Consider the following 25,755-nt stretch of genomic DNA (forward strand, 5'->3'; position numbering starts at 1 on the left):
GCGGTGAGGGAGCGCCGCTGGGGTCCTCGGGTCCAGGCCGGGGGGGCCGGGCTTGGGGCGCCCAGGTGGGAGGCCTGGGGATGCAGGGCTTCCTTCCGCCCAGCGCTCGGCGGAGCACTCATGCCGGGTTGGACTCCTGGGCCAGGCCCACCGAAGGCAGGGCCGTGTGGTGGGCCCGCGAGCAGATGGCTGGGCGGCCTGGGTCCCCGGCCGGAGGCAGGCGGGTGTGGCCAGGGTAAGGCGTCCAGGGCAGCGCGGGCCACCTGAGTGGGGTGTGGCGAGAATGGAACGGGGGCCGGGCGGGAAGGGCAGGGTGCTCGTCCCCCACCGTGCTCCTGGTGGCGGAAGCGCAGGGCTCTGAGAGCGAAGCACTGTTCAGCGGGCACCCGTGGGCGGGAGAAGCGAGGGCGGAGGGCTTTCGGCACTGGCGCACGCCGCTGGTCTGCAGGGGCCGGTGGGAGGGGCAAGAACGCAGCCCTCGGCAAGCGGGCGAGGAGGGAGTTGCCCAGGCCTGCGGCTGTGGGATCAGGTGAGAGAGGCGCGCGAGAGGGTGGACGAGGGCGTGTGCGCGCCAAGCCTGTGGTCCGGAGGGTCCAGGCGTCCGAGCTCCGTCCTGGGCCCCTTGCGCCGGGGTGTAGGGCCGCAGCGGCCCGCCAGGCAAGGACAGGGCTTGCCGGAGGGCGTGGCCCAGGCCCGCGGGGTCCCGTGCCCTGGTAGGGCAGGCCAAAAGGTGGGCCTGTCAGGAGTGGGATTCGAACCCACGCCTCCAGGGGAGACTGCGACCTGAACGCAGCGCCTTAGACCGCTCGGCCATCCTGACGGCGGGGCTGGGCGCGTCGCCGCTCGCCTGGCTGGGACCCGGCGCGAAGGCTGCCGCTGGCTGGCGGCGGTGTGGCTGCGCCAGGGACGGGACGCGCGCCGCCGCCGCCGCCGCCCTCGCACATCCCCCGGCGCGCGCCCAGAGGGCGGCGTCGGGCCCGCCTCTCTCGCCGCCGCCCCCAGCTCCTCCCCCTCTCCCTCCTCGGCCTCTGCCCTTCCTGGGCGCCCGTCCTCCTGGTCGCAGCCTCGCTTGTCCTGTGGGGCGGCTTCTCCCCGCGCGATCCGCGCCCGGCAGGGCAGAGGCCGTGGCGCGCTGGGAGTGTTGGGCCGGCGTCCGGGTCCGGGGTCCGTCCCGAGCCGGGCAGGGGGGCTGCTGGGACGGCGGACGACGTTGGTTTGGGGTCGGGTCCGGTGCGGCCCGCGGCGGGCGCCTGTGGAAAGCAGGGCGTCGAGGGCAGGGGTAGGCGTGGGCAGGCAGGCGGAGAGGGGTCGGGCGGCCGGACGGCCGCCGCCGTCCTCGTTAGTATAGTGGTGAGTATCCCCGCCTGTCACGCGGGAGACCGGGGTTCGATTCCCCGACGGGGAGGCGAGGCGAGACGCCCTTTTTGGGCGCCGCCGGCGCCGCCCCCGCTCCGCGCAAACGCTTGCCCCGCCAGGGCCCTTGTCCTCCTCCCTCCGGCGTGCGGCCAGAGGCCGCCAGGGCCACGACGGCCGCCCGGCCTGCTCACCGTCGACCACCGCCACCCTTTTGCCTTCCTCGGCGTCGGGGCGGCGCGCCGGCGGGCTCGCCACAGCCCAGCCAGGGCCTTCCGTCGTGCCCGGGCCACCCCGGGCTCCCCGGTTATTGGACGCCGCCCGGTCTGGGCGGGGCGGGGGCGGAGGACGGATGGAGGGGACCGGACGGGACGGGGCGGGACGCGGGGGACGGGTGGGCCGCGGCTGGGTGGGGTCCTCCGTGGGCGCGGGATGTGGCCCCACCCAGCAGCCTGTGGAGAAGGGCCGGGGCGAGCGCGTGGCGGGAGGGAGGCGGATCTCGGGGGACGGGGTTTCCCGGCCGGCAGAGGGGGCGTGGTGGGGGCGGGGGTGGTCCCCGGAGCGCCCCCCAAGGGCGGGTGGCGGGCGGGCCCGGGGAGCCGCCCAGCCGCGTGGGGCTGGCGCGGGTGGGACGCCGGGCGGCCTCTGCTGGCGCGAGCAGCTGCGCGGCGCTGTGGACCGGCGGGTCGTCGGGGCAGGGCCGCGGCGCGCTGGGCCGCCGAGGCGGTGACCAGAGCCGCGTGCAGACGCCGGGGCGAACCCTGGGCCGGCGTCTGGGGGCGGCCCGGGCTGTGCAGCGTTGGTGGTATAGTGGTGAGCATAGCTGCCTTCCAAGCAGTTGACCCGGGTTCGATTCCCGGCCAACGCAGCTGGCCAACCTTTTGCGCGTCTCCAGGGCCCCGGTGGCCAGGCCCCATGGCAGCCGGGAGCCCGGAGCGCCCCCGAGGCCGGCGCGCTGCGGTGCTGAGGCGGCCGGAGCGGGTCCGCAGGTTGAGCGCCGGTGGCAGGGGAGGAGGCGCACGGCGTTTTGAGGGCGCTGCCAGCGGGGCAGGCGGATTGGCAGGGCGGGGGGGTGGCTGGCGGTGGCCAGGCAGGGGCCCCGGAGCCCAAGCAGAGGCGAGCGGGTGGGATGGAGGCGCCGGGTCCAGGGGGTGCGGGCCAGGCGCGGCACCCGACGCTCCCTGGTGGTCTAGTGGTTAGGATTCGGCGCTCTCACCGCCGCGGCCCGGGTTCGATTCCCGGTCAGGGAAGCCTTTCTTCTTCCTCTCGGCCTACCCACCTCCGCAGCGCATCGGCACGCACCCCCTTTTAGCCCAAGCTCCATGGCTTCTCCCTGGCCCCGTGGCCAGGGCGCCAGCACAAGGGCAGCCTCCTCCTCCCGCCCAAGTTTTTCCTTGTCTCTTGGGCATCAAAAGCATTTTGCTTCGCCAGCGGCGCGGAGGGCCTAGTCCTTTGCAGTCTTTCTCTCTCAAATAAATAAAATGCTTCAAGAAAAATGAATTGTAGTATAGTGAGATCGGATTACACTATGTATTATGCAAATGTTTATAAATTATTAAAAATTATAAATCATATACTTTTCATGTAAACGTGAATTTCAAAACATAAGAATATCGTAAATGAGGGCTTTCCTCTTTTGTCTATATTTGTATTTGATGGATTTTTAGAAATTAACATTTAAATATGATGTATGATTGAGGTTTATTGGTGTATTATGACATACAATAACATGTTTACCGTCCAAGTGCAGTATTAGGTGTGTTTTGACATACAGAACTGTTACTACCGTCATGATAATGTGTAGGTCACCCCCAAACATTTTCTCATCCCCCTCTGTAATCTTCTCCTTCTTGTTGCCATCCGGAGGCAGTTGATTTGCTTTCTGTTATCACTGCCTAATTTTGTTTTCCAGAGCATGCTTCCAATAGAATCTCTGTGAGGGGTGCCTGGGTGACTCAGTGGGTAAGCATCTGCCTTTGCCTCAGGTCCTGATCCCTGGGTGCTGGGATCCAACTCCTCATGGGCTCGCTGTTCAGTCTGAAGCCTGTTTCTTTCTCTCCCTCTATCTGCTACTGCCCGGCTTATTCGCTCTCTCTGTCAAATGAATAAATAAAGTATTTTTTAAAAATAGAATTTTTGTGATTCTAGTAAGTTTATATTTGTATTTTCCAATATGGTAGCCAATAGTCAGGAGTTGTATTGAGCACTTGAAAAGATGTTTTCCCAAAGTGAAGAGACCTGTAAATGTAAAATATATACTGAATTTCAAAGATGTAATTTGAAAACAGGAGTGTAAAAACTCTCTATTTTTATATTGATTACATATAGACATAGTACTATATTGGATATATTGGGTTGTATGGCTTGAATTGTGTCCCCTCAAAATTCATGTATTGCAGTCCTAACTTCCAGTACCTCAGAATGTGAGCTTGTTTGGCAATAGGATGTCTGTTTCCTATTTAATTAGTTAGGATGAGGTCATCCTGGGGTAGAGAAGCCTACTAATATGGATGAGTGTGCATGTAAAAACGGGAAATTCAAAGACACAGACACACTCACTTGGGAAGAACTCCATGTGAAGTTTGGAGCTAAGCTGCCAGAAGCCAAGGAAATATCAGAATCTGGGAAAGAGGCCTGGAACAGATCTTTCCCTAGTGCGTTCAGGGGGAGCACAGCTCTGCAGCCGCGTTGAATTGACTTCCGGCCTCAGAAACTGTGAAACAATAAATTTATGTTGGTTAAGCCAATATTATGGAATCTTTATTGCCATATTTATGGCAAATACATGGTAAAGCCACCTTTATTATGGCAGCCGTCAAAAGCTAATACATTGGGTTAAATAAAATATATTATTAAATTAATTTTATCTGTCTCGAAGAAGGCCCTGACTCTTCCCTCTTCAAATACCTTGCGGAACAGAGGTATGTATCTCTGGAAAATCATGCAATCCCATTTTAAACCAAAGCGATAAGCATATTTCTTATTTTGTGGCATGACAGCTAAAGTGGACGGATATCCACAGGGGAAATCTTCCATGGTTAAGACAATGAGAACGGAATCAAGCCGCCCATGTCACTGATGGAAAGAATACCTGTTCCTCTCCCCACAGCTCTGGAGAGTGTGTATTGTGGCCTCATGAAGAATTGTGATGAGAACATGTGATCAGAATTATTGTGGAGGCGGACTGTAGCACAAAAATCTGGAAGAATAAATCACTTATTTGACTTTTTCTCTGATTTGGGGTGGGTGGTCTGAAGAAGAAAATAGTTTATTCAATCATCAAAAGGAATGGGATGAGCCTTCAGTGAAACTGTAAGTTAACTGCTTTTTGTTCCCATCCTTCCACCCCTTCCCTGAGCTCCCTTGTCCGCTCACTGGACGGCTCCCTCACTGCTGTGCATTCCCAGAGCTGGATCTTTGCCTCCTCTGAGCAAAGTACCAGGCCGAGTTCCTGAGTCTCCTTATGGTATTACTGACTGTCCTCAACAAGAGAAGAAAGTTGATTGTAAGAAAACAAAACCCAGTCAGACGAGATAAAATACAGATGCACTGTAAACCGATGAAAGGAAGCCTCAGAGATCTTCAAAAACAGGGGACGCAGCATGACGTGAGCCGACTGAAAGTGAAACCGGAAGTGTGTTCCGGAAGCCGGAAATGGAACACAGGACAGCTCTTGTCTGCTCTTGTCTCTACTACTCTCCACAATTTCAGCCAACTCTCGCTTTCTCTTGCTGTCTCCCCCTATCTGTTTTTTGTCCTCCCTTCCTTCCCCTCACCTTCTCTCAGGTGGCTTGCTTTATTTTTACATGACCTAATGTGGTCTCCCTTGACGTGCTCTTTCAAGTAAGTACCTGCCATCATCTACCTGAAGTCTTTGCCTCTCCGTTAATTTCAAAGTCTCATTAGTCATCGGTGATTCTGTGAGCTCTGTCCTCCTTGGGTAAGGATAGGTCCCCGCCTGACCTGGGACGGGAGGAGAGAGAAGGAGTTAGGTGTCAGAGGGCTTTTCCCACCTGAAAGACCTAGGGCTGCCTCTTCTGGGTGTGAGCAGGGCGCAGGAAGTGGGGGCACGTATGTCACGTATCTGCAAACAGTTTTCTATTGAAAATAGACACTGACATTACCTATTTTTTCCTTGGGTTGTGGCTATTGTATCTAGATGTATCATGAGAAATAATGTAAAAATTATAGACTTGCAATTTCATAAAAGCTAGAGGGATCATCGCCATTAGAGATGAGAAGATTTTTTTACTTTCACTTTTTTTACTTCTTACTTTTACAAATGAAGCTATTACATATGTGAATTCAAATATGTGGTTCACATTGCGTTTCTATCGGACCGCACTGCGCTGAGGTATGCTTAGCAACAAACTTACCCGTTAGGTTTACCAGGATTCTGTTTCTTCTCCTAGCCCTTTATCTGGTGGTGTGTGTCTACTCCATATCCATAGTAAAACCGGAAAATCCATCTCTATTTAGCAAACAGTAACTGGTATTGCCTTTCCTATTCACCCAGAACACTCTCCCATTTACCTATAATGTCTTTCTAACCTGCAGTCCAGTGACAATTCTTAAGACACGCAGATTGTAACATTCCCCAAGATCCTGAATCTTCTTTAACGTTTGAAAGTCCCTTCCCTTATCTTTACTTCCCCTGACCCCAAGGTACATAATCACGTGCTCCTCACAATCCCAGGGCAGCAGGGAGCAGCAGACAGCAGCTCTTTCTGCCCATGCGTCCTGTTCTTGTGCTTTAATAAAACCACCATTTTGTCCTAAAGACGTCTCAAGAATTCTTTCTTGGATGTCAGCTCAGACCCCACCAATAACACCAACATTCAAAAGAACTACATCGTTGTCATGAGGAGGAATTCCAGGACAGACACAGAGCAGCTAACAAGTGACACAAGTGGGAAAGTTTATGGCGAGACAGGGGAGGGGAGGGAGAAAGGAAGAGAGAGTATGGGATGTGTGCCCTGGGGAGGGGGATTCTATCTTTTATTCACAGTTGTTAACTAGGGGGCAGAAAAGTCATTACTTGGGGCAGGACGTTTCTACCTTATTTGGTCAAGGGTTTCCTGTCATGGCATCCGCCATCTTGGGCCTGTCTGGTTTGATCCTGCTTCTGGTGGAGGGCTGCCGGGACAGGCCTCTGACCTTCCCAATAGCTGACCATGGCTTCCTCACTGCTCTTCCGTGTCTCCTGTTAGAACCCAACTGCCTGCCTACACGAATACACTGACTGCCTTTGTTTCCCGCAGTCATTTGGCCCGATTAAAACTTTAGTTTCTTTCCCTTCATCTGAGGGAACCCATCTTGTTTGTTAGCTGCTGCTGTCTAATTATTGGGGTCTTTTGGGGTCTCACTAGTGTTGGTCAGTGAGTACTACCCAGTTCTGTGCTCAGAGGAAGTAGTGAGTGAAAATGCTGATATGGTCTGGATTTCCCAGCTCCGTGTTTTCCAAAAGCTGCTCCCCAATCCCATAATTCCTTGAGATTCAGCTTTTCGGAATGAAGGGTTCTGTGGCCAAAATAATGCAGAATATTCTGCTACGCTGTTCCTCTCCTTGTATATTCATAATGCCTATTAAAGACACCGAGAAGCCCTATTGCAAAGAAAACTTTTAAACTAAGTTATGTAAGGCATTTGCCAAAGTTAGGTAACCACAGAATCGTTCTTCCTCTGTAACTTCTATCAGTGTTGCGTGGAACAGATGCACCCAAGGTCACCCTTCAGGAGATGCTGATCCAGTGCTTTATTTGGGAAGAGAGAGAGATGAAGAGACTCTCTGGAGACTTCCTGGGTTACCTGATGGGTCTTGGCCTTGGCCTTAGCCCCTGGCTTGGGTGACTTCACAAAGGCTCCCCACAGGGCACCTGACTGTTTATTCCAAATTTCTGCCTGAACAACCGTCATTTCCCCCCATCCCTCTGCATCTCCTGTACATCTGGCAATTCTATTCATCTTTCCACCTTGGTATCACATCACCTTCAGACGAGTGATGGGACTCCTGTTTGTCTGGACACAGGGCCATCTTTGTCCATGTAGAGAGACTTTCAAAGCTCAAAGGGAGACTGGAGAAATTGCAAAGTCAGTCAGAGCCAGGGCCCTCCAATGGCCTTTCTTGCCAAACTGTTAACAGCAGTGGCGGCGGCAGCCTGGGTTCAGGCCAGGCCTTAGCTTTCCTCCTGCCCCAGCCCCTCTCCACAGCAACCTGGCTGAGGAGCCTCCCACCACCCTTTAGCCTCCAGGAAAAAAAGGGGCCTGTGATCTCCAGAGCTACACTCTAAGAGGCCCCACTCTCACTGGATTTCTGAAGGTCAAGGCCCAGAGCCAGCCCAGGCAGCTCTGCAGGAACTCACAGCAAATGTGTTTTCACAAATCCCAGACAGAGGCTCCTCAAATGCATGGAAACTCAGTAAATTCTGCTTCTCCTTTCGAAATAAGTCCAGCAAGCTGACCGCTAGCACCTTGTCCAAGGCACTATCATCTCTCACTTGGACCGGATTATTGCAGTGGGCCCCTGACTCGTCTCTCTACACTCACGCTTGCCGCCTGAAAGTCTATTCTCACCACAACAGCCAGATTGTCCTCTAAAACGTGTGTTGTACTTGACACTTCTTTACCCGAGGCTAAGCAATAGCTTCTCCTTGCACTTGAAAGTAAAAGCCAAGGCTTTGCAGTGTTCCACCAGGTGTTGCATGAGCTTGCCCCCTCTGTCTCTCTACCTCATCTACTGCTCTGTTATCCTTCTGTTCAGGGTTCGTGTGACTTCTGTTTCTGGAATATTCTTCCTAACAGTTATCCAGATCATGCTTCATCGTGGTCTTGACATAAATGTCACCTGATCATGAGATCTCCTTTATCATGCACCATAATCCCACTCCCTCACCATCCCTGTCTCCCATTTTATTTTCCCTCACTGTGCTTGTTAACCAATGGATGTACCATGTTTTCATTTGTTTAATTGTTTTTTGCCTGACTACCCCACCTCCTATCAGAATGTGAGGTTCAGGAAAGCTGGGTCTTTGTTTTGTTCACGGCCACACTTAGAGTGTAGGTCAGTGACTGGCACATGATAAAGCACTCAAAAATTCGTGGAATGAGTACATTCTTTAGCATTTGAAATCAGAATTTTATTTTATTTTTTAAAAAATTTTAAAGATTTAACTTATTTGACAGAGAGAGACACAGCGAGAGAGGGAACACAAATAGGGGGAGTGGGAGAGGGAGAAGCAGGCTTCCCCCTGAGCAGGGATCCTGAGTGGGGCTCGATCCCAGAACCCTGGGATCACGACCCGAGCCAAAGGTAGACAATTAACAACTGAGCCACCCAGGCGCCCCGAAATCAGATTTAAAGCCTAGAAAGTCCTTAAAAATGACGTAGTTTAATCTCCTCATTTTAAAATTGAGGAAGGTATTGCCCAGATGGTCAAACTGACTTGTTCAAAGATAAGCAGGTAGTTGGTGTTATAAACCTTTATATACACAGTTTTGGGTTGTACTATGCATTTTTCTTTACAGCTTGCTTTTTGCACTCACTACTGGATCGTGAGCAACCCTCCACTTCATAATGCCTGTTTATGTTATCACTTTAAAATCTGTTCTACTTCTGAAGGTACTCAAGCTAAGTTACTAAACATAAGTGGATGTATTTAAGTGTGTGTATGAAGTCAGCACAGCAACATAAACTCTGCTATATTGGAAACTTTGTGAATTAAAAACTAAAGAAATGAATGACTCTGGTAGAGTGCTTGTGTGGTTAATGTCGGGGGACTTGCTTTAGCTCTCCCTGGAATTCTTGGGGGTGGGTGGATAGGTGGGGCTTTGAGCTGCTGAGGGCTGGAGAGAACGTTGGAGGAACTGAGACGAGACAATCTCTGAACAGGCCAGAGCACGTTTCCTCCTGAGGTGAGGACCCTTCTCTTGCAGGGCCTTGGCTAAAATGTCCCAAATGTGATACCCAGGCCTGGCTGGCCTAGACTCCAAGAGTGAATGGATTTAAAGCTGACAGTTCTTCTTTCTTCTGGGGCTATAAAATAGGTTCCTTCTTTTTGAGGACTGTTCGATTTTCCACTGTGGAAGTCATTCATTCCATACTTCTTCAAACATTCCCTTTTTTCCTGGACCCATCACCAGGACTGATTCCAGTATAGCTGATCTCTCCAGCAGCAAACTTTGCCGGCTCCTTCTCACCAGCACACAGGGAGAGAGTGTTGATCAAGAAACCCAGTCCAGAAGCCACACTGACCTCTGCACCCTGACTTCTACCTACCTCCCTCTTCAAAGACCCCCTGAGCTTCCAGAAGGGTTCTCAAGCCCTCTGAGGAGAAAACAGCCACTTCTGGAGAACAGGTTTTTGTTTCTCTTTTTAAAAATTAGTTCCTTTTGAATTAGGCCAAAAACAATATCTTACACAAAAGTCAACTTTAAGTTCCTTTAATAAACTACTGAAGTTTACTGTTGCAATGTATCACATACTCTTAGGGACTAGCCTGGTGAGTGTAGGCGGGAGTGTCTCTGCCTGCCTGGGAGACTCAGGCCCCACTCCCCAGCGGACAAATGACAAAGGCATTTTGTTTTCTTTCTTCCACTTCCACAGACACGTCTCCGTAAAGTCTCCTCCTTTTGGCATCCTGTGTTTTCCAGCCGGCCTCTGGGACAATGTCCCTCGGAAACCCGAGGGAGCATCAGGGACGGATCTCAAGACCAGTGTATTCACCGCAGCTCACGTACCTCCTCCTTCCAGGCCCCCCGTTCCTCAGAGCGAAGTGACTTGGTAAAGGAGGAGACCCAAAACGAAAGAATACTGGCTCCAGCTAGCTGGTTTCGTTTAGTTCATAGTCGTAAATCCAAGAATGGAAAAGCATTTCGTTAAAAGGGAAATCTCCGGTTTGCATTGGCCGGGAATCGAACCCGGGCCTCCCGCGTGGCAGGCGAGAATTCTACCACTGAACCACCAATGCCCATGCTGCACTAGCTCCGGCATCGTCTTTTAACTTCTTCTTCCCCAGCTCCCTTCCACCACGGGAATCCGTCCTTGCTGAGTCATCCTTTCGCAAGTAGTGCCTTTATGTTCCAAGACAGGAAAATGTTACGACTCAGAAAAGAACAACAAAAAAGGCTCTCGGACGTCCTGGCCCTGAAGCCTCGGCTGTATCCGCACGGTGCCACGCTTTCGACTTTGGCGGCTGCGGGGCTCGGGCAGCACCCGCCGGGGGAGCGTTTGCTCTCTCGGGGATTTGGAGCCTAAGGAGATAGATTTGGAAAAGTGGAGAATGGAGAGAAACTTTATGTCCTGGCAAGGTTCCCATGTGTGACCTTAAGATAAAAATTCATATATTGGGATTCTAGTTTGTCTAGTGTCCTAATACCCTGAGATCATTCATATGCTAATTAGCAATCTCTAATCAAGTGACCTTATCCCTTGTTCTTTCAGGGAACAAGCCCCACTCCCGGACACTGGAGAAGGAGTTTCTCCGGACTCTGGAGAGAGTACCTCGAGTGGTGTGATTAAAGTCACTGTTGCTCTTATGTGTGTGAGAGGAATAGCGTGGGCCCATCTGGTTCCTGCTGCTGGGCCCTGGAGTGACGGTGATGATGATGATTGTAGTAATAATAAAACTGACCATCGTGGGTCATAATGACAATGTTGGAACCACTCTGCTTGGGTTTGCAGCTCTGTTCCTTTGTATGTGGTACAAGTTAAACGCTCTGAGGTTCAGTCTCACTGTCCATATGGGGGAGGGGGGTGATGAAATAGGACCTATCTCAGGAGGGCCAAGAGGGTTCAATGAATTAATCTAGGTAAGAAGTGAGGAAGAATGTTAGGCATACACCATATGAGCAACAAATACTAGCTATTACTAATTAACTTATTTGAGTGTCAACTATGTAGTAAGTACCTGTCACGCATCATGCATAATCTAATTTAATCCCCATGGCAACATCATAGGGGAGTAGCTCTTCTGGAAGATGAGGATTCTGAGGTTCAGAGAGGTTAAGCACTTTACTCAAGGTCACACAGCGATTAGGTGTGCGTGGGGTGGGGGAGCAGGTTGGAATTGAGAATCCTGTCCTTCCTGATTCTAGAGCCTGTGCGTCGTCACCGCACAAACAGGTGGCGACTCTACTTATTATCAAAATTTCCTCCAGATGTTGTGAAATTGGATATGTTATTCTTGTAGAATACAGTTGGATGCTGAGCCCTGGGAGAAAAGTGTGTATTGTATTGCACGGTTTACATGATTCACTAAGCGAATATGTGCTTTTTATAGCAAATGACTGAAGCTGGGAAGTCTCCTCAGGCTCGGTGTTACTGCCAGTTAAGTAAATGACACTATGAGAGCGAGGACAGACTGGCACGAGTTGGTTCCCAGTTAACCCAGTTCACACTATATCTTTCCTGTGAGCAACGGGAGATGCATTTGTATCTCAGAAATGCAGCTGGGTTTGGCTGGGGCAAGGCTACAGCTAAGGGTTGTCTCTAGTGGGTGGAAAGAGGGTTGCAGAAACAACCAACTTCTCCTGGACCTGTCATTTCGTATTTTTAACTACTCTCTTTTCCTTGCATCTGGCCTACATCCTGTTTCTTGTATAATACGCATCCTGGCTTTGAATTGAAGGAAACTGCTCTCCAAAAGAGGATATCGCATACACACTCTGTATTAATACTTTCCCCTTCCTGAATTTCCTCCCAACTTCCAACATGGACCACCCAACCTGTTCGTAGTTCCCAAGAGGAATGATGGTACTTGTGTTGCCTGGTGAACCGGGGATACCCCGGGCCCTGGGGCCTCAACCCAGCTAGACCCCAAGGAGTCACTGAAGGTTCTTGATCTTGTCAAGAGAATGAATTCAGGGCAGACAACACAGCACTGTGGACAAATGACACCAGCAGGAAAGTTTATTAAAGTGAAAAGTACACTGTAGCCATATGAGAGCAGATATGAGAGAGGCCAAGTGAGAGGGAAGGAGGGAGGGAGGAGGAGGGAGAGAGAGTTTGGGCTTGGGTTTGGGACTGGGTGGGGTTTGGGTTTCTATCTCTTATTCACAGCTGTTAAGTAGGGGGCAGAGAATATGTATTACTTGGGGTAGAAAGCAGGGTTTCAAGGTTTTTTCTTCCTCATTTGGTCAGGGGTTTCCTGTTACAGCATTGCCATCTTGGGCCTGCCCAGTTGATCTGGCTCCTTGTTGGGGGGGCTTCTGACCTTCCCATAGCTAGCTGGTCATGGCTTCCTCGCTGCTGGCTTCCAGGTCTCCTTTTGGAACTTAGCTGCCTACTCACAACACTCACAAGGTTCCTTAGCATTTCAACAACATATATCTCATTCTCTCTTTAAAAACACATACAGGGTATAAGAAGGAAAGTTCTCTTGTGCTTTGTCAGGAAAACATTTCAGATCCTCTCATTTGTGTTGTATCTATTAAACACACTACTTCATCTACTTTTTTTTTTTTTAAGATTTTATTTATTTGACAGATCACAACTAGGCAGAGAGGCAGGCAGAGAGAGAGGGAAGCAGGCTATCCACTGAGCAGAGAGCCCGATGTGGGACTTGATCCCAGGACCCCGAGATCATGACCTGAGCCAAAGGCAGCAGCTTAACCCACTGAGCCACCCAGGTGCCCTACTTCATCTACTTTTAAATGACTATTGTTACCAGTTTTCTTTCTTTGGGGACTGTTTATTGTATAATAGGCATCTTTATTTATTTATTTAAAGATTTTATTTATTTGACAGACAGAGACCACAAGTAGGCAGAGAGAGAGAGAGAGAGAGGAAGAAGCAGGCTCCCCGCCCAGCAGACAGAGACCACAAGTGGGCAGAGAGAGAGAGAGGAAGAAGCAGGCTCCCCACCCAGCAGAGAGCCCACGAGGGGAGCCCACAAGGGGAGCCCACAAGGGGAGCCCATGAGGGGAGCCCACACGGGGCTTGATCCCAGGACCCTGGGACTACAACCCGAAGGCAGAGGCTTCAACCCGCTGAGCCACCCAGGTGCCCCTGTAATAGGCATCTTTAAAGAACAAAATCTCAAATGAGTAAATCTGACGATCTCATGGACTTGAGATCTCTTGGACTTAAGTGAGAATTGGGAACTATCCCATCTAGAAAGCAAAGAGGAACTCCAATGCTTAATTCAAAATAGAAGGTTTTTATAGGAAGAAGGGTAGGGCAAGGAAGTTATTGGCAAAAGAAAAGAAAGGATTGTTCCAGACAAGGTCACCTTCCTTTAGGGCTAAGAACAGGGGGAGTCTTACCTCTTCCTCCTTTGGGGGATGCAGAGGGCCCGGGTGAGGGATTCCCTTATTGGGGACTAGAACATCCCTGTCTGACTGGTTAAGACTCTATTTCCGGGGGAGGTTGAAACCGCAATTAGGTTAGGTATTAAGCCCCAGTTTGGTGACTTGGCCCAGCATAAGTGACTCCATCTTGGGCCTGTGGTTCTCTTTTTAACATAGTTTGGTTAGTGTAATAACACCTGTGTCACTCAGTTCCTCCTCAAAAATATTACAGCAAATTAAATAAAAATACACGCCCAATATTTAAAAATCAAATGTTGCCACAAGGCTTCTAATGAAAAAGGAAGATTTTCTTGTCCCACTTTCAATTCCTCACAGGCAGCCATTTTTAAGTTTTTTTTTTTAAGGGCATTTTTATTGTGCAATGATTTTTGATTGACCAAGGAGTTGTGAAGATATTACAGAAAGTCACCGTATATCCTTCACCCAGCTTCTCCTAAGGTTAAGAGCTGACTTGTCAAACCTAAGACGCTAACATTGGTATAATACAGCTCACTGAACTGTAGACTGTATTCAGATTTCAAGTTTTCCCACTAATTTATTTTTATTTTTATTTTTTTACTATTTCATAAGCTGACCTAGGAGACTACGGTGCATTTAGTCATCATGTCTAACCCACAATCTGTGACGGTTTCCCAACCTTCCCTTGTGTTTCATGACCTTGTGTTTCATGACCTTGATATTTTCAAGGGTACGGGCCAGGTATTTGGCAGATTGTCCCTCAGTTTGGGTTTATGTGATGTTTTTCATGATTAGACCGAGGTTTTTGAGGAGAAGGCCGCTGGGTGAAGTGCCCATCTCCCATGAATCTGATCAGGGGTATGTGATGGCAACAGGATGAATCACTGGTGATGTTCACCTTGATCACATGGTTAAGGTCATCTTGGTCTTTTTTCATGTCTCTCTAATGTGTCACTGTCTTTCATTTAGACACAGTTTTAATTTAACTTTTGATCTTGTGTTCTAGGCCCAGTGTCTGATATATGTGAGCACTCAGCTGATACTGAGTAAAAGGTGTCTTGGTGAGAAGCAAGGGAAAGGATATTCCAAGTTGAAGATCAACCTGTGCAAAGGCACTTAAATTGGACCAGTGCTTCTCAAGCTTTCATATGTACATGCCTCACCTGGAGATCTTACAGACTTTGGATTTGGTGGGTCTGAGATGCAGGCTGCAGTCCACATTTCTAATAAGCTCCTAGGTTCTCATCTAAGCCCCCCAACAACTCTGTATAGCTTATGCTGCAGGCAGACTTCCCAAGACGGAGGCCTAGTAAATAACAAGGAATGCAGTTTGTTTGGCAAACTCTTCTTAGTAGACCTGAAGAATCCTTCCGTCCTCACCCCCCCACACACTCGTGAGCCTCACACATTCAGCCTCTTCATCTTGACAGTTCGGTCCTCTTCTCAGAAGGGCGACGGCATTTTTTTCATAACCAGTTCCTCCTACATCTGAAAGCATCTTTTTTGTGATCGCCAGGAAAAAGTAGCTCTTGCAAAAACAAACTCCGCCAAGTTTACCTTCCCTCTGTGTTACGTCTCCTGGTTTGTTCTGTTGACTTCATTTCCTAGGTTTTGGTGACAAAGCAAGCAGACTGAATTAGAATTGGTGGTGGTGTTAGAGTCAGCAGCTGGTTAGGTTTTAACTGGGGGTCTGGATGGCAGCAAAGGAGTCAGGGTCAGCTATGAGGAAAGTCAGACACCTGGCCTGGCAGCATTCCAAAACTAAAGCCACAGGAAAGCCAGATCAAGCCAGACAGGTCCAAAACAAAGAAGGCCTGAAACTGACCAAGTAAGGGAGCAAAGGACGGAAACCCTGCTCCCAAAGAAATCTCCCCAACTGATAAAGACTCGACTCCCTGGTTAACAACTGTCAATAGAAGAGACCCGAACTCTGAGCGCAACTTTCCTCTGAGCACTCCCGCTCTCACATCTCTAGAGTGCACTCTTTCTCTTTAATAAACTCCACTTTCACCGCTCAACCACCAAGGTCTCTCCCTGAATTTTTCTCTTGTCATAAAACTAAGAGCCTCCGTCCACATCTGAGGGACCGGGGACTGCCTTGGCAGCGGCCTCTGGGCCCAGGGGTCTCCCCAGTCCACCCTGCAACAGTAGGAGTGGGCGGGGCACGATGGTGGGAACTGTGAGGTCCACCACAGTTTGACACTACTGTTTGAGCATTAGAAGACTCCGGCCAAGCTAGCAAATGAAGGGATCTGAGTTAAGAGCTTTTCCTTGTTCAGTCCGAGGACAGTTTGATATCTGCCTACCTTAGTGTGCTTGGCACATAGAAAGTGTTCAAATTTTTTTCATAGTTAGGTATAGGTCTGAGTCTCAACTGCTTTTTGATTTCATAGACCTCTCCTGCCTACAACACAGAAAAAAAATTGATTCAGTTCCAAAGTCACAATGAAGCATATGTTCATATACAGATACGCAGGGCAAAAAGGTGTCGATTAAGCAATGCTCCTTTCTCCATGAATTCCATTGTATTTGTTGTTTGGAACAAAGTGAGAAGGGGAAAGAAAAAAAAAAAAAGCTTTGTCAGAAGTGGGATTCGAACCCACGCCTCCAGGGGAGACTGCGACCTGAACGCAGCGCCTTAGACCGCTCGGCCATCCTGACATGGAAGCTTTTCTCTTTCATATTTCACTTTCAGATTATCCCACAGGGCGGTAGCCTGACGTCAGGTCATGTCGATGCCGCCTTCATTATTTTAACTAAAACTAGACTTCTCCCCGGGGTCCTTGGCAAAGTACGGAAAGTAAAACAGTCTCTGACTCCTCCCTTCTCCTTCTCCACCATCCTAAACTGTAAAGAGCCGTTTTTCCTTGCGCCCTTCCCGGCCGGTCTCCCTCCGACCGTCGGCCGCAGATCGCCGGTACCGAATCCCACAGCGGGCGGATCCAGAGCTCGGGAGCACCGAGTGCGGAGCTGGGAGCGCGGGTCAGAGCAGGCGGCGGGGGAAATCCCCCGCCAAGCGAGGCTTCCGCTTTCCCGCGGGGCTCCTAGAACCCTCAACCCCAGCCCGTCTCGGTGGCTGGTGGACCTACTAGGAGTAATTTCAGGGTCTGTCCTCGCCAAGGGAAGGCTCAACACACTTCGCGATCATAGAACACTGGGGTCGGAAAAATTCGCCGCCTTCACTTTCCTTATATATGGAATGTCGGGAACTAGGAAGCGTCGGCGTTGGTGGTATAGTGGTGAGCATAGCTGCCTTCCAAGCAGTTGACCCGGGTTCGATTCCCGGCCAACGCAAATCTCGCTTTTTCCTCCAGGAAGAGACCGCGGGGTGTTTTTTTTAAAACTCGAACCCAAACTAGGAAGGGCGGAGGCCGCTCTTCCTCGCCAGGGCTCCGCCTGTCGCCGCAGAGCCCGCTTCCCCGCCCAGCTGCGTTTGGGCGGTGCTGGACTCTGAGCGCTTTCCTCTCGGTCGCGCCGTTCCCGCCTGCCTTTGAGCGCTTCCACCTGCGGAGGAACCTCCCGGTCCGGGTACCGAGTGTCTCCGCGCCCTGCGTGCAGGGGCATGAGCGGGAGGGACATGAGCGGGTGCGTCCGAGGAACGGCACTCGCGAGTCTCCGTCAGCGAGCAGATCATTGGAAGTCAATAAATGGAACGTTTTAAAGAGATGCCCCATTTCGCGGCTGGAGAAAGTTCAAGCACGCTCGGAGCAACTTAGGTATAGGAATCCACTTTTTCAACTGCAAACGTTATGAAACCGAAGTCCCGATCCAGTTCTGAAATCGGAATTTAACGCCCGGGATTTGAAAAGGGCTGGTCTGCGAGTGTGCAATACGTACTGGCTTGAAAACCAAGGACGAAAAAAAAATCTGTATATATTTTTATATTAGTTACATGTCGAAACAATATTTTGGAAATCTTGGGTCACATAAGATGTGGTATTAAAATTAGTACATGTTTCTTTTTAACGTGGCTGCAAGAAGATTTAAATACTCGGAGGGCTCTCTCCTTGTCGGTTGTGACGTGCCAGCCGAGGCAGGAAAGGCACGGCGTTGCCGGCGGTCAGCGTCTTCCACGGAGCCCAGTGTCCCGGCAACTTAGAAGTAACTTCCTAAACTATAAATTTCAAAAGTGCGCTGCGGTTTTCCTCGTTAGTATAGTGGTGAGTATCCCCGCCTGTCACGCGGGAGACCGGGGTTCGATTCCCCGACGGGGAGACAGAAGAGGTGTTTTTTTTTTCTTTTTTTTTCCCCCTTCCTTGGTCTACATTCTTGCTTACTGCAGAAACAAAAGTTATTCCTAAATAATTTTAGGTTCTCTCTAGGAGCGTGGTTGTCACGTGAGTTTCTTGGATGATGGCCAGGAGTACTGGAGGGCACGGTTATTTTGACCCTGGTTCTTAACCCTGCAAGCAAGCTTTCACCCAAGAGGCCTGCTCCTGGGCGTTAACTTCTCCCAATCCCATGATTTCTTGCTGCCCACTGGAAGAGAATTCCAGGATCCGGGCCCTACCTTGAGCCGTGTACTCCAAATTGTCACGTTCTTTCTTGCCCTCTCCCACACCAACGACTTACCTCCTGCTTTCTTTCTCCCGGGTACATTGCTATCCAGCAGAGGCCAGCTCACGTTCTCAAAAGTTTGCGCTCTTTCCGCTGCCTCTCTACAATGAAGGTGAGTAAACAGAAATGAGCACTAGTCTGACAATCAGAATACGGGTCCTTTCACCCCTTAAGCAGCTCTTTGCTTTTGTTCAAGCCATCCCCTCCCCCCCCCCGCCCCGCTTTGATTTCTTCATCTGTAATGTGGAGGAGACAAGAATTTTCAAAACTCTTTGGGGCTAAAGTCCTTGGAAGTAGTGCCCTGCACTGGCAGCTGGCACACGGTATATGCTCATGCTTTAAAAATATACCGATTTTCCTGAATATAAGAGTAAGATATAGTCCATGTAGAAAATAGGGGAGATAAGCAAACCACAAAGAAAGAAGAGGCATCCATATTTCCATCACACAGGAAATCCCTACTAATATTTTGCTGTGTGTTTAGCTTTCCCGCATTTTTTAAATGCAAAGCTGGAATCACATTGTGCAAATCGTTTTTTAATCTACTTGGGTGTTTCCTTTAAAATGTGACTATTTCTAAATTCATTAAATGCTAGTCTAAAACACTATTTTAATGGCTTCGTTGGGCTGTATTAAGGGCCACCTCACCATTTCTTTAAGGAATCTCCTGGTTTTGAGCAGTTTTGTTGTCACAGTGTCTTTCTGGCTTTTGAACCAGCTCTTGAAATCTCTGCTGGATATCTTTCACTCCCCCAGCGATTACTTCCACGATGGCCTCCGTGAAATCTGTGGTCAGTACATACTCAGTTCAAGGGTGAGCCAAAGATAGTAGGGCTTGATTTGCAGATTTGGTTTTCCCGGATGAGTCTATCTCTTTTTTGAGTTTGACTTCTTCAATTTCCATCCAGTCTGGCAGCCCTAAGCCCTACCTCACTGAAGGCGTGGGGAGTAAGACTAGTTTTCATTTACACCCCTGAGTCTGAGTGCCGCCACGATGAGGATCTCACCCATTTTGATTCCTTCTTCTGGGGCTTGAATGCTCTTTATTTTCAATCTGATTTGATTGCTATCCAGTGCCTTACAGATGAAAAAAAAATTTTCTGTTCAAAGTTTATAATTGTTATCATCTATGGAGTGGTTAGCATCCTGCAAGCTTCTCCACCATGATGGAAATTGGGATTGCTTTTTAATTTTATTCATAGCGTTTTTGAACTTCAGAAGTTTCTAATTTTCATGTAGTCAAATACTTCCCCTGGTAGTTTTTAAACTTTTTTTCATATATAGAAAATTCCTCCCCACCCCAATATCAGATCAGTTTTTGCCCTTTTTTCCTTATAGTAATTTTATTTCCTTTTGCTTTTTGATATTATCCCTTTAATTCTTTCTGACATTATTTTGAGATATAACATGGGGTAAGTTTATATAACTCTATTCCCAACCCTCTACCTGATGGTTCTCCATTCAATTCATTGACTAGCCCATCCCTCAACCACTGATTTGAAATTGCATCATTGACGGCTACTAATCCAACCATCCCTCTCAAACAAAGCAAAACACATAATTGACTCTAGTCCTAGCTTGGGTCCATGAGACAATAGTGAAACCAGAAGATATCAAGCTTCCTCTTGGATATTGTGAATGACTAGGAGCCAATGGCTTGTGTTCGTTTATGCTGCTGTCCCTTCTTGTCTTTCCTTGCTCATGATTTTGATATTCAATTCCGGGAATGATGTCCCACTCTGATTTCCAAGACAGTTTTGACTCCACTTGGATTGTGAGCTGTTTATCATGAACCCAGTAGATGGCAAACTTTCTCTTAGATACTGTGGGTCAATGGGATGGTATAAACTTTCCTCTGTTACACCATTGGGATCTTTTCCACAGGAATTTGGGAGGAGTCCAACACATGGACCTGGAGCCCTTCCTTCTCCCCACTCCCAGGTTGTCTTTTAAGAACAAAAACAGGCACAGACCCTTGCCACAGTTTATCAGAATATACCCACCCTAGCCCATGACAACGTATTTCTTTAGAACTTTTCATCCCCTCATTCTCTATGTTAGAGGCAGAGGTGGGAACATGCTCTGCTTATATTTTAATTTGGTGTTGGTTTTATTTTATTTTTACTTTCCAGTTTACTCACTGTAGTAGAGATGTGGGTTGGTTTGCTCAACACCTGTTCCAGTATTATTCTGGTTTACTTTCCTGTGCTGTTGAGGCTGGGGAGCTAAAAATGACATTTTCTAGATTTTTCTGCAGCTGGGGTTCTGGTTATGACTTCGGTTTCACCAACCGGATGTACTTCAGTGAGATTTTGATATGTAACTGAGTTACATGGAGAGACACAGAGATCCAATTTTAGACGGTAAATAGGGGTAAATAGGGGCCAATGCAACTTTGTTGTAGAGCCGAGACTGGAAGCAGCAGAAACTTTGTAATTTATTTTGTAGCAGTTTTGCCAGATAGCTGGTAACCTTGTATACAGAATAGTTCCTGGAGTTATTCCTGGAAGTCAGCCTTGAGTCTCTTTCTTCAGGCTTCCCAATGCCTGGTGAGTTATCTGTAGCCCTCCATAAAGGGCTAACCTTGTTAGCCCTTTAGCCCCTTACAGAGGCTAACCCCTCCATGAAGGGCAAAGCCCTCCAGATAAGGGTTAACCCTAACCCTAACCCTAAATCCTTTTGTATTTAAATAAGCTAGAGTAGATTCTGTTGCTTGTGATTAAGAACCCTACTGTGTGCCCATCCTTGAATGGGAAGCAATCTAAGTGATCTCTCTAGAGCTGGTGTCTCTCTCCCACTAAGGAGCAACCCTTATTCTGGATTTTGTGTATATTCTTTCTTTGGCTTTTGTAATAGTTTCAATACATGTGTATGCATTATCAAATATATATATATTTATATTTTTACACTTTAAAAATTTATGTAACTGGTATCAGATGGTACATATTCTTTCACAACTCGTTTTTTAAATTATTATTATTTTTTAGATTTTATTTATTTATTAGCGAGATAAAGAGAGCACAGATAGGCAGAGCAGCAGGCAGAGGGAGAGGGAGAAGCAGGCTCTCTGCTGAACAGGGAGCCTGATGCGGGGCTTGATCCCGGCACCCTGGATCATGGTCTGCAGCCGCTTAACCCACTGAGCCACTCAGTGGCCTTTTTTTTTTTTTAACTAAATATTATTTTTATAGGATTCATTCATATTGACACATGTGGCCATGAATGGTATTCAGAAGATTTTACATAGTTGCAGGATTATGTGTTTCATCTACTCCATATTAGTCCTTAGATAGATAGATAGATAGATAAATGTGTGTTTATGTATCTCATAAAACTGGTTCCCAAGTAATGTAAGTTGTAATGGAAATACTATGTCAACCTTCCAAATCATCTCCTAAATATTTGATTTTTAATAATTGTTGGTTTTGTTTGATACAGCTGTCACTAGCTAAATGATGCCTCTATCTGAACCCTGGTTTAACACGGGGAACTCTAACAACTACCTGCAATTTCTTTCCAATAGGGTGATAGCCATTAGGTGACTTTTTCCCTGAAATTAGGGAAGGATAGGTATTAGCGATACTGAATCCTTCATCATCTTCTGTTGAATCAGCAGCTGTAATACATTTTTTTTTCTAGCCTTTAAAATATTAACTGTGGAGCACCTGGGTGGCTGAGTCAGTTGGGTATCTGACTCTTGATTTTGGCTCGGGTGGTGATCTTGAGATGGTGGGATCAAGCTCCCCATGGGGCTCTGAGCTCAGCAGGGAGTCTGCTTGGGGTTCTCTCTCTCTCTCATTCTCCTTCAGTACCCCCCCCCCCCGACCATGGTACTCTAAATACATATATACATACATAAAATCTTAAAAAAATATTGTCTGAGGGTTTTATACGTCTGTTTTCTCTATTACACAATGATTGTTTATTGGAATAGTATGTGTAATTAGCTTGGCCATAGCCATCAGGCTGGCACCATAGTACAGCTGTGAGGCAGGGACTCTGTGGAGTTGCCTATTTTTGAATCCTGGTTCTCTGTCTCAGTTTCCTCATATGGGAAAAGGAATAATGACGATAATTATAATTCTCAAATGAGTTAATAAATGTTTAGAATGGTAGCTGGCAATGTGTAAGCATTAATTATCCTTTTCTTCCTAAGACAATTATTAATGGTTGGGAGGATGTTTGAGGTTAAAAAAAAAGACAACCTTGTCCCATGAATTGAAGGTAAAATATGATATAGTTGAGGAAAAGGGGTGCCTGCCCCTCACTCATCTTTGAACCCATGGCCCGGTTGGCCTTACAGCCTCCCTCCTACCACAGGCCAGCCACCAGTACCAGCAAAGGCCACAACACTTGGCTGATGCGCCTGCTCTCTGTTATTTCCTGATTCTTGGTACCAAGTTTGGGTGGAGGCTTCAGTTCCCACAAGAGGCCCCAAGCAAGGGTGACCACAGAGTAGTACTGAGTGGTAGTAGGCAGCCACAGTCTTGGGGGAGGGCAAATTGACACTGGGCTCTTGTTCAATGGACCAGGGTTCAGGTAGCCCTGTCCTGGGAGACAAACAGGGACAGGGACCTATAACCAGGACTCGCAGTAGGTTGGCTTAAATTGAACCTGCAGGTTGGGAGGCAATGAGTGGCCTCTGGGAAGTGCCCACATAGAGTTTCCTAGAGTTGGCCCACAGTGGTATGGGGACTGGCTTTCTGGGGTGTCCAGGGAGAGCCAAAGCAGACCCTAGAAGATGATTCTTTCTGAGGGAGAGTTAGCTGGTATGGCCCTGACCAATCAGAATGTTATTGCCTGTATATTTCCCTTCTTGTAACAGGATTAATTGCATTCCAAAAGTTGACTGTTATTTTTTTTCTAACAGATATATTTAATAGAAAATACTGTTTAATACATGTGCTAAACACTAAAGGTTGGTATAATGTTCCTTTTCCCTAGAACACATGTAAAACCTTGAGCAATCCACAATATGGGTGTGTTATATTTTTATTATTATTCAATCTAAATATTTTTCAATTTCCATTCAATTTCTCTTTGATCCATGGGGTGCTTAAAAAACACAGGTTTTTAATTTTCCATATATGTGAGAGTTTTAAAAGGTATTTTGTCATTGATTTCTGAGTTAAACTGCATTATGTTCAAAAATTATGTTCTATATAGTGCCAATTTCATGACACACGTTAAGACTTGTTTTACGGCCTCATATAAAGTCAAATTTTGCAAATGTTCCATAAGCATTTGAGAAGAATGTGTAACCAAAAATTATTGGTTGCAGAGTTGTAAATATTTATTAAACCAAGCTTACTGTGTTTATATGCTTAATTTTTTTTTCTCTGCTTGACCTATTGAAGGCTGAAAGTAATATGTTGAAATCTCTCACTGTAGAACTCAAAGAGTCACTGTAAATGAATTTGTCAATCTTCCCTTGCAGGTCAAATAGTTCCTGCTTTTATATTTTAATGCTGTTTTATTAGATACATATGTTTTTAGAATTATTATGTGGTCGTCACAAGTTTAATCTTTTATTATCATCTGATGGCTGTCTCAATCCCATAATGCATTATTTCTTAAACTTTATTTTGTTTGAGATGATATAGCCATAAGCCAACTTCTTTTTTGTTAGCTACTCCTGGCATATCTCTTTCCATTCTTTTTCATTCAAGCTTTCTGGTTCTTTTTAATGTCTTAATGTTATTTTTCTAAAACAGGATAAAATATGTTTTTAAAAAATCCACTTTAACTGGCAAATTTTCTCCATTTCTTTATATTGTGATTTCACTGCTATATTTGGATTGATTTCACCTTCCCATTTTGTACTTTCTTTTCCATGCCTCAATTTTTCTTGTTTTTATTTTTTGGGGGGTTTTTGGCTTTCTTTTGGGTTGCTGTTATGTGTACAGGCAAAGTGAAGCACAGGAAATGTATGTGTGTTTAGAATGAACTGCAAAGACTGCAAAGGAATTCTTAATTCCTGCTGCCAGTCCAACAAAAGAGGGGAAGGTAAGAGTAGAGGTTCCTAAAGTTGGACTCCTTAGATGAGTAAAATTTCCCGTAACATGTTGGTGATCAGTGCAGAGTTGCCAACTTTTTATTTTGCCAAATTAGGAAATTTGTAAAACAACCACAGCCCCAACTATCACCTATCCTCACCATAATTTTATAAAGTAAAGAACATTTTAAAACAAACTTCTGTAAAGTTGCAAGAAAAAAGGTAGTCTCAATGCGGAGATCATTTGGCGAACTTATCGGAGACACACACACACGGTGGACATCCCCCTCCGTCTACACTCGTGCACACACACACACACACGGTGGACATCCCCCTCCGTCTACACTCGTGCACACACACACACACACACACACACACACACCGAGGAGAGGGTGGCGGCGCGGAAGGAAGAGGAGGTTCTGGGCGGAGGCTGGAGGGGCCCCCGGACCCTCCTCACACTGTGTGCGCCGGGGCGCGGCCCGGAACGGCGGCGGGGGTGGGTGCGCCCGAGGCTGCCGCGCGCGCCAAGAGCCGGAAGAGGAGCTTCCCCCGGGCAGGAGCGAAGGGGAGGCCCCGCCCCGACCAGGATCCCGGGGCTGGTGGTGTTGGGTGCGGGGTCCCTGCCCTCGGATGTTTGGATCCGGATCCTTCGGTGGGAAAGTCCCCAAGTCACGGCCTGGAGAAGCTTCGCGTCCGTCCGCGGCCCCAGGCGCTCGCGGAGACCTTCGGACCGGCCGGGGTCGGCGGTGGCCTCGCTCTGCGGCTGCGTCAGCGTTTCACGCTGCGGGGCGCGCGGTGCCGTGTCCAAATATTCACAGTAACAGGCTGACGCGGACGCACTAACTGGCCGGATCGGGGGGAGTTGGCGGCGCTTCCCGGGGCAAATCCGAGCGAACGCGCGAGCCCGCGGGGAGCCTCGGTGTCGGCTGCTCCGGCTGCGCGGCCGGTCGGGGAGCCCGCGGCGGCCCAGGGGTAGGCCGGAGCCAGCGCGGAGAGCGCCCGGCTTCCCTGGGGCCGCCCCGCCCCCGCCCCCGCCCCCGCCCGGGTTTGGGGCGCGGGAGGAAGCGGCACGAACCTCTCTGCGGTGAACTGACTTGGCAGAGGCGCCTATTCCCGCCTGTCTCTGTGGCGCAATCGGTTAGCGCGTTCGGCTGTTAACCGAAAGGTTGGTGGTTCGAGCCCACCCAGGGACGGGGCCCGAGCGTTTTGACCCCTGACCCCCGGGGTGTGCCTCTCGGGCGGGGGCGCGGAGGCGGGGGGTTCTCACGCTGCCGCCCGCGGTCGGTAGCGAGACTTTTAGCGGCTTGAGTCAGGTTCTACGAAAAGGGCCCGTGAAACTGGTGTTTTCAGAATGTTTGCGAGCAAAAGAGACGCGTCCAGATGAGCCGGAGGCGAATTCGGTAGCGCGTCTGAGCCTGCGGGCCTTCGTGCGCGGGTTTCCTGACTCCGGAGACAGGCGCGGCCGGAGCCTGGGCCCTCAGTCCCGCCGGTCCCTGCGGACCCGCGCCCGGGGAGGCCGCCTTGCGAGCACCTCACCACTCCCGCGTCGGGTTCTGCAGCCACTGCCTGGCTTTGGCGGGGGTCCC

General features: G+C 48.8%; 1 protein-coding gene and 9 non-coding genes across 10 annotated transcripts; 6 read left to right on the top strand and 4 right to left on the bottom strand.

The window, feature by feature from the left end:
• Nucleotides 1-118: 118 nt before the first annotated feature.
• Nucleotides 119-17,196, bottom strand: LOC123928266 (basic proline-rich protein-like). Its single transcript, XM_045983345.1, has 3 exons — nucleotides 17,003-17,196; nucleotides 1,046-2,389; nucleotides 119-710 (listed from the first exon to the last, which is right to left on the bottom strand). The coding sequence occupies exons 1-3, from the start codon at nucleotides 17,194-17,196 to the stop codon at nucleotides 119-121; spliced, it is 2,130 nt and encodes a 709-aa protein (XP_045839301.1).
• Nucleotides 738-820, bottom strand: TRNAL-CAG. Its single transcript has one exon. It is a non-coding gene; the product is annotated as a tRNA-Leu (tRNA).
• Nucleotides 1,334-1,405, top strand: TRNAD-GUC. The gene has a single exon. It is a non-coding gene; the product is annotated as a tRNA-Asp (tRNA).
• TRNAG-UCC lies at nucleotides 2,150-2,221 on the top strand. The gene has a single exon. It is a non-coding gene; the product is annotated as a tRNA-Gly (tRNA).
• Nucleotides 2,532-2,603, top strand: TRNAE-CUC. Its single transcript has one exon. It is a non-coding gene; the product is annotated as a tRNA-Glu (tRNA).
• TRNAG-GCC lies at nucleotides 10,249-10,319 on the bottom strand. Its single transcript has one exon. It is a non-coding gene; the product is annotated as a tRNA-Gly (tRNA).
• On the bottom strand, nucleotides 16,196-16,278 carry TRNAL-CAG. The gene has a single exon. It is a non-coding gene; the product is annotated as a tRNA-Leu (tRNA).
• Nucleotides 16,840-16,911, top strand: TRNAG-UCC. The gene has a single exon. It is a non-coding gene; the product is annotated as a tRNA-Gly (tRNA).
• A 564-nt stretch (nucleotides 17,197-17,760) lies between the features above and the next one.
• Nucleotides 17,761-17,832, top strand: TRNAD-GUC. Its single transcript has one exon. It is a non-coding gene; the product is annotated as a tRNA-Asp (tRNA).
• Nucleotides 17,833-25,288: 7,456 nt separating this feature from the next.
• Nucleotides 25,289-25,362, top strand: TRNAN-GUU. The gene has a single exon. It is a non-coding gene; the product is annotated as a tRNA-Asn (tRNA).
• The last annotated feature ends 393 nt before the right edge of the window (nucleotides 25,363-25,755 follow it).

Source organism: Meles meles, chromosome 17 (genome assembly GCF_922984935.1).
Source record: "Meles meles chromosome 17, mMelMel3.1 paternal haplotype, whole genome shotgun sequence".
NCBI lineage: Eukaryota > Metazoa > Chordata > Mammalia > Carnivora > Mustelidae > Meles > Meles meles.

Coding starts and splice junctions, on each gene's coding strand:
- LOC123928266 (XM_045983345.1), bottom strand. CDS start 17,196: ATGTCCCTCCCGCTCATGCCCCTGCACGCAGGGCGCGGAGACACTCGG. Junction 2,390..17,002: donor CGGCGACAGGCGGAGCCCTG/GCGAGGAAGAGC, acceptor CCCCGCTGGCAG/CGCCCTCAAAACGCCGTGCG. Junction 711..1,045: donor GGCTGCGACCAGGAGGACGG/GCGCCCAGGAAG, acceptor CTGCCCTACCAG/GGCACGGGACCCCGCGGGCC.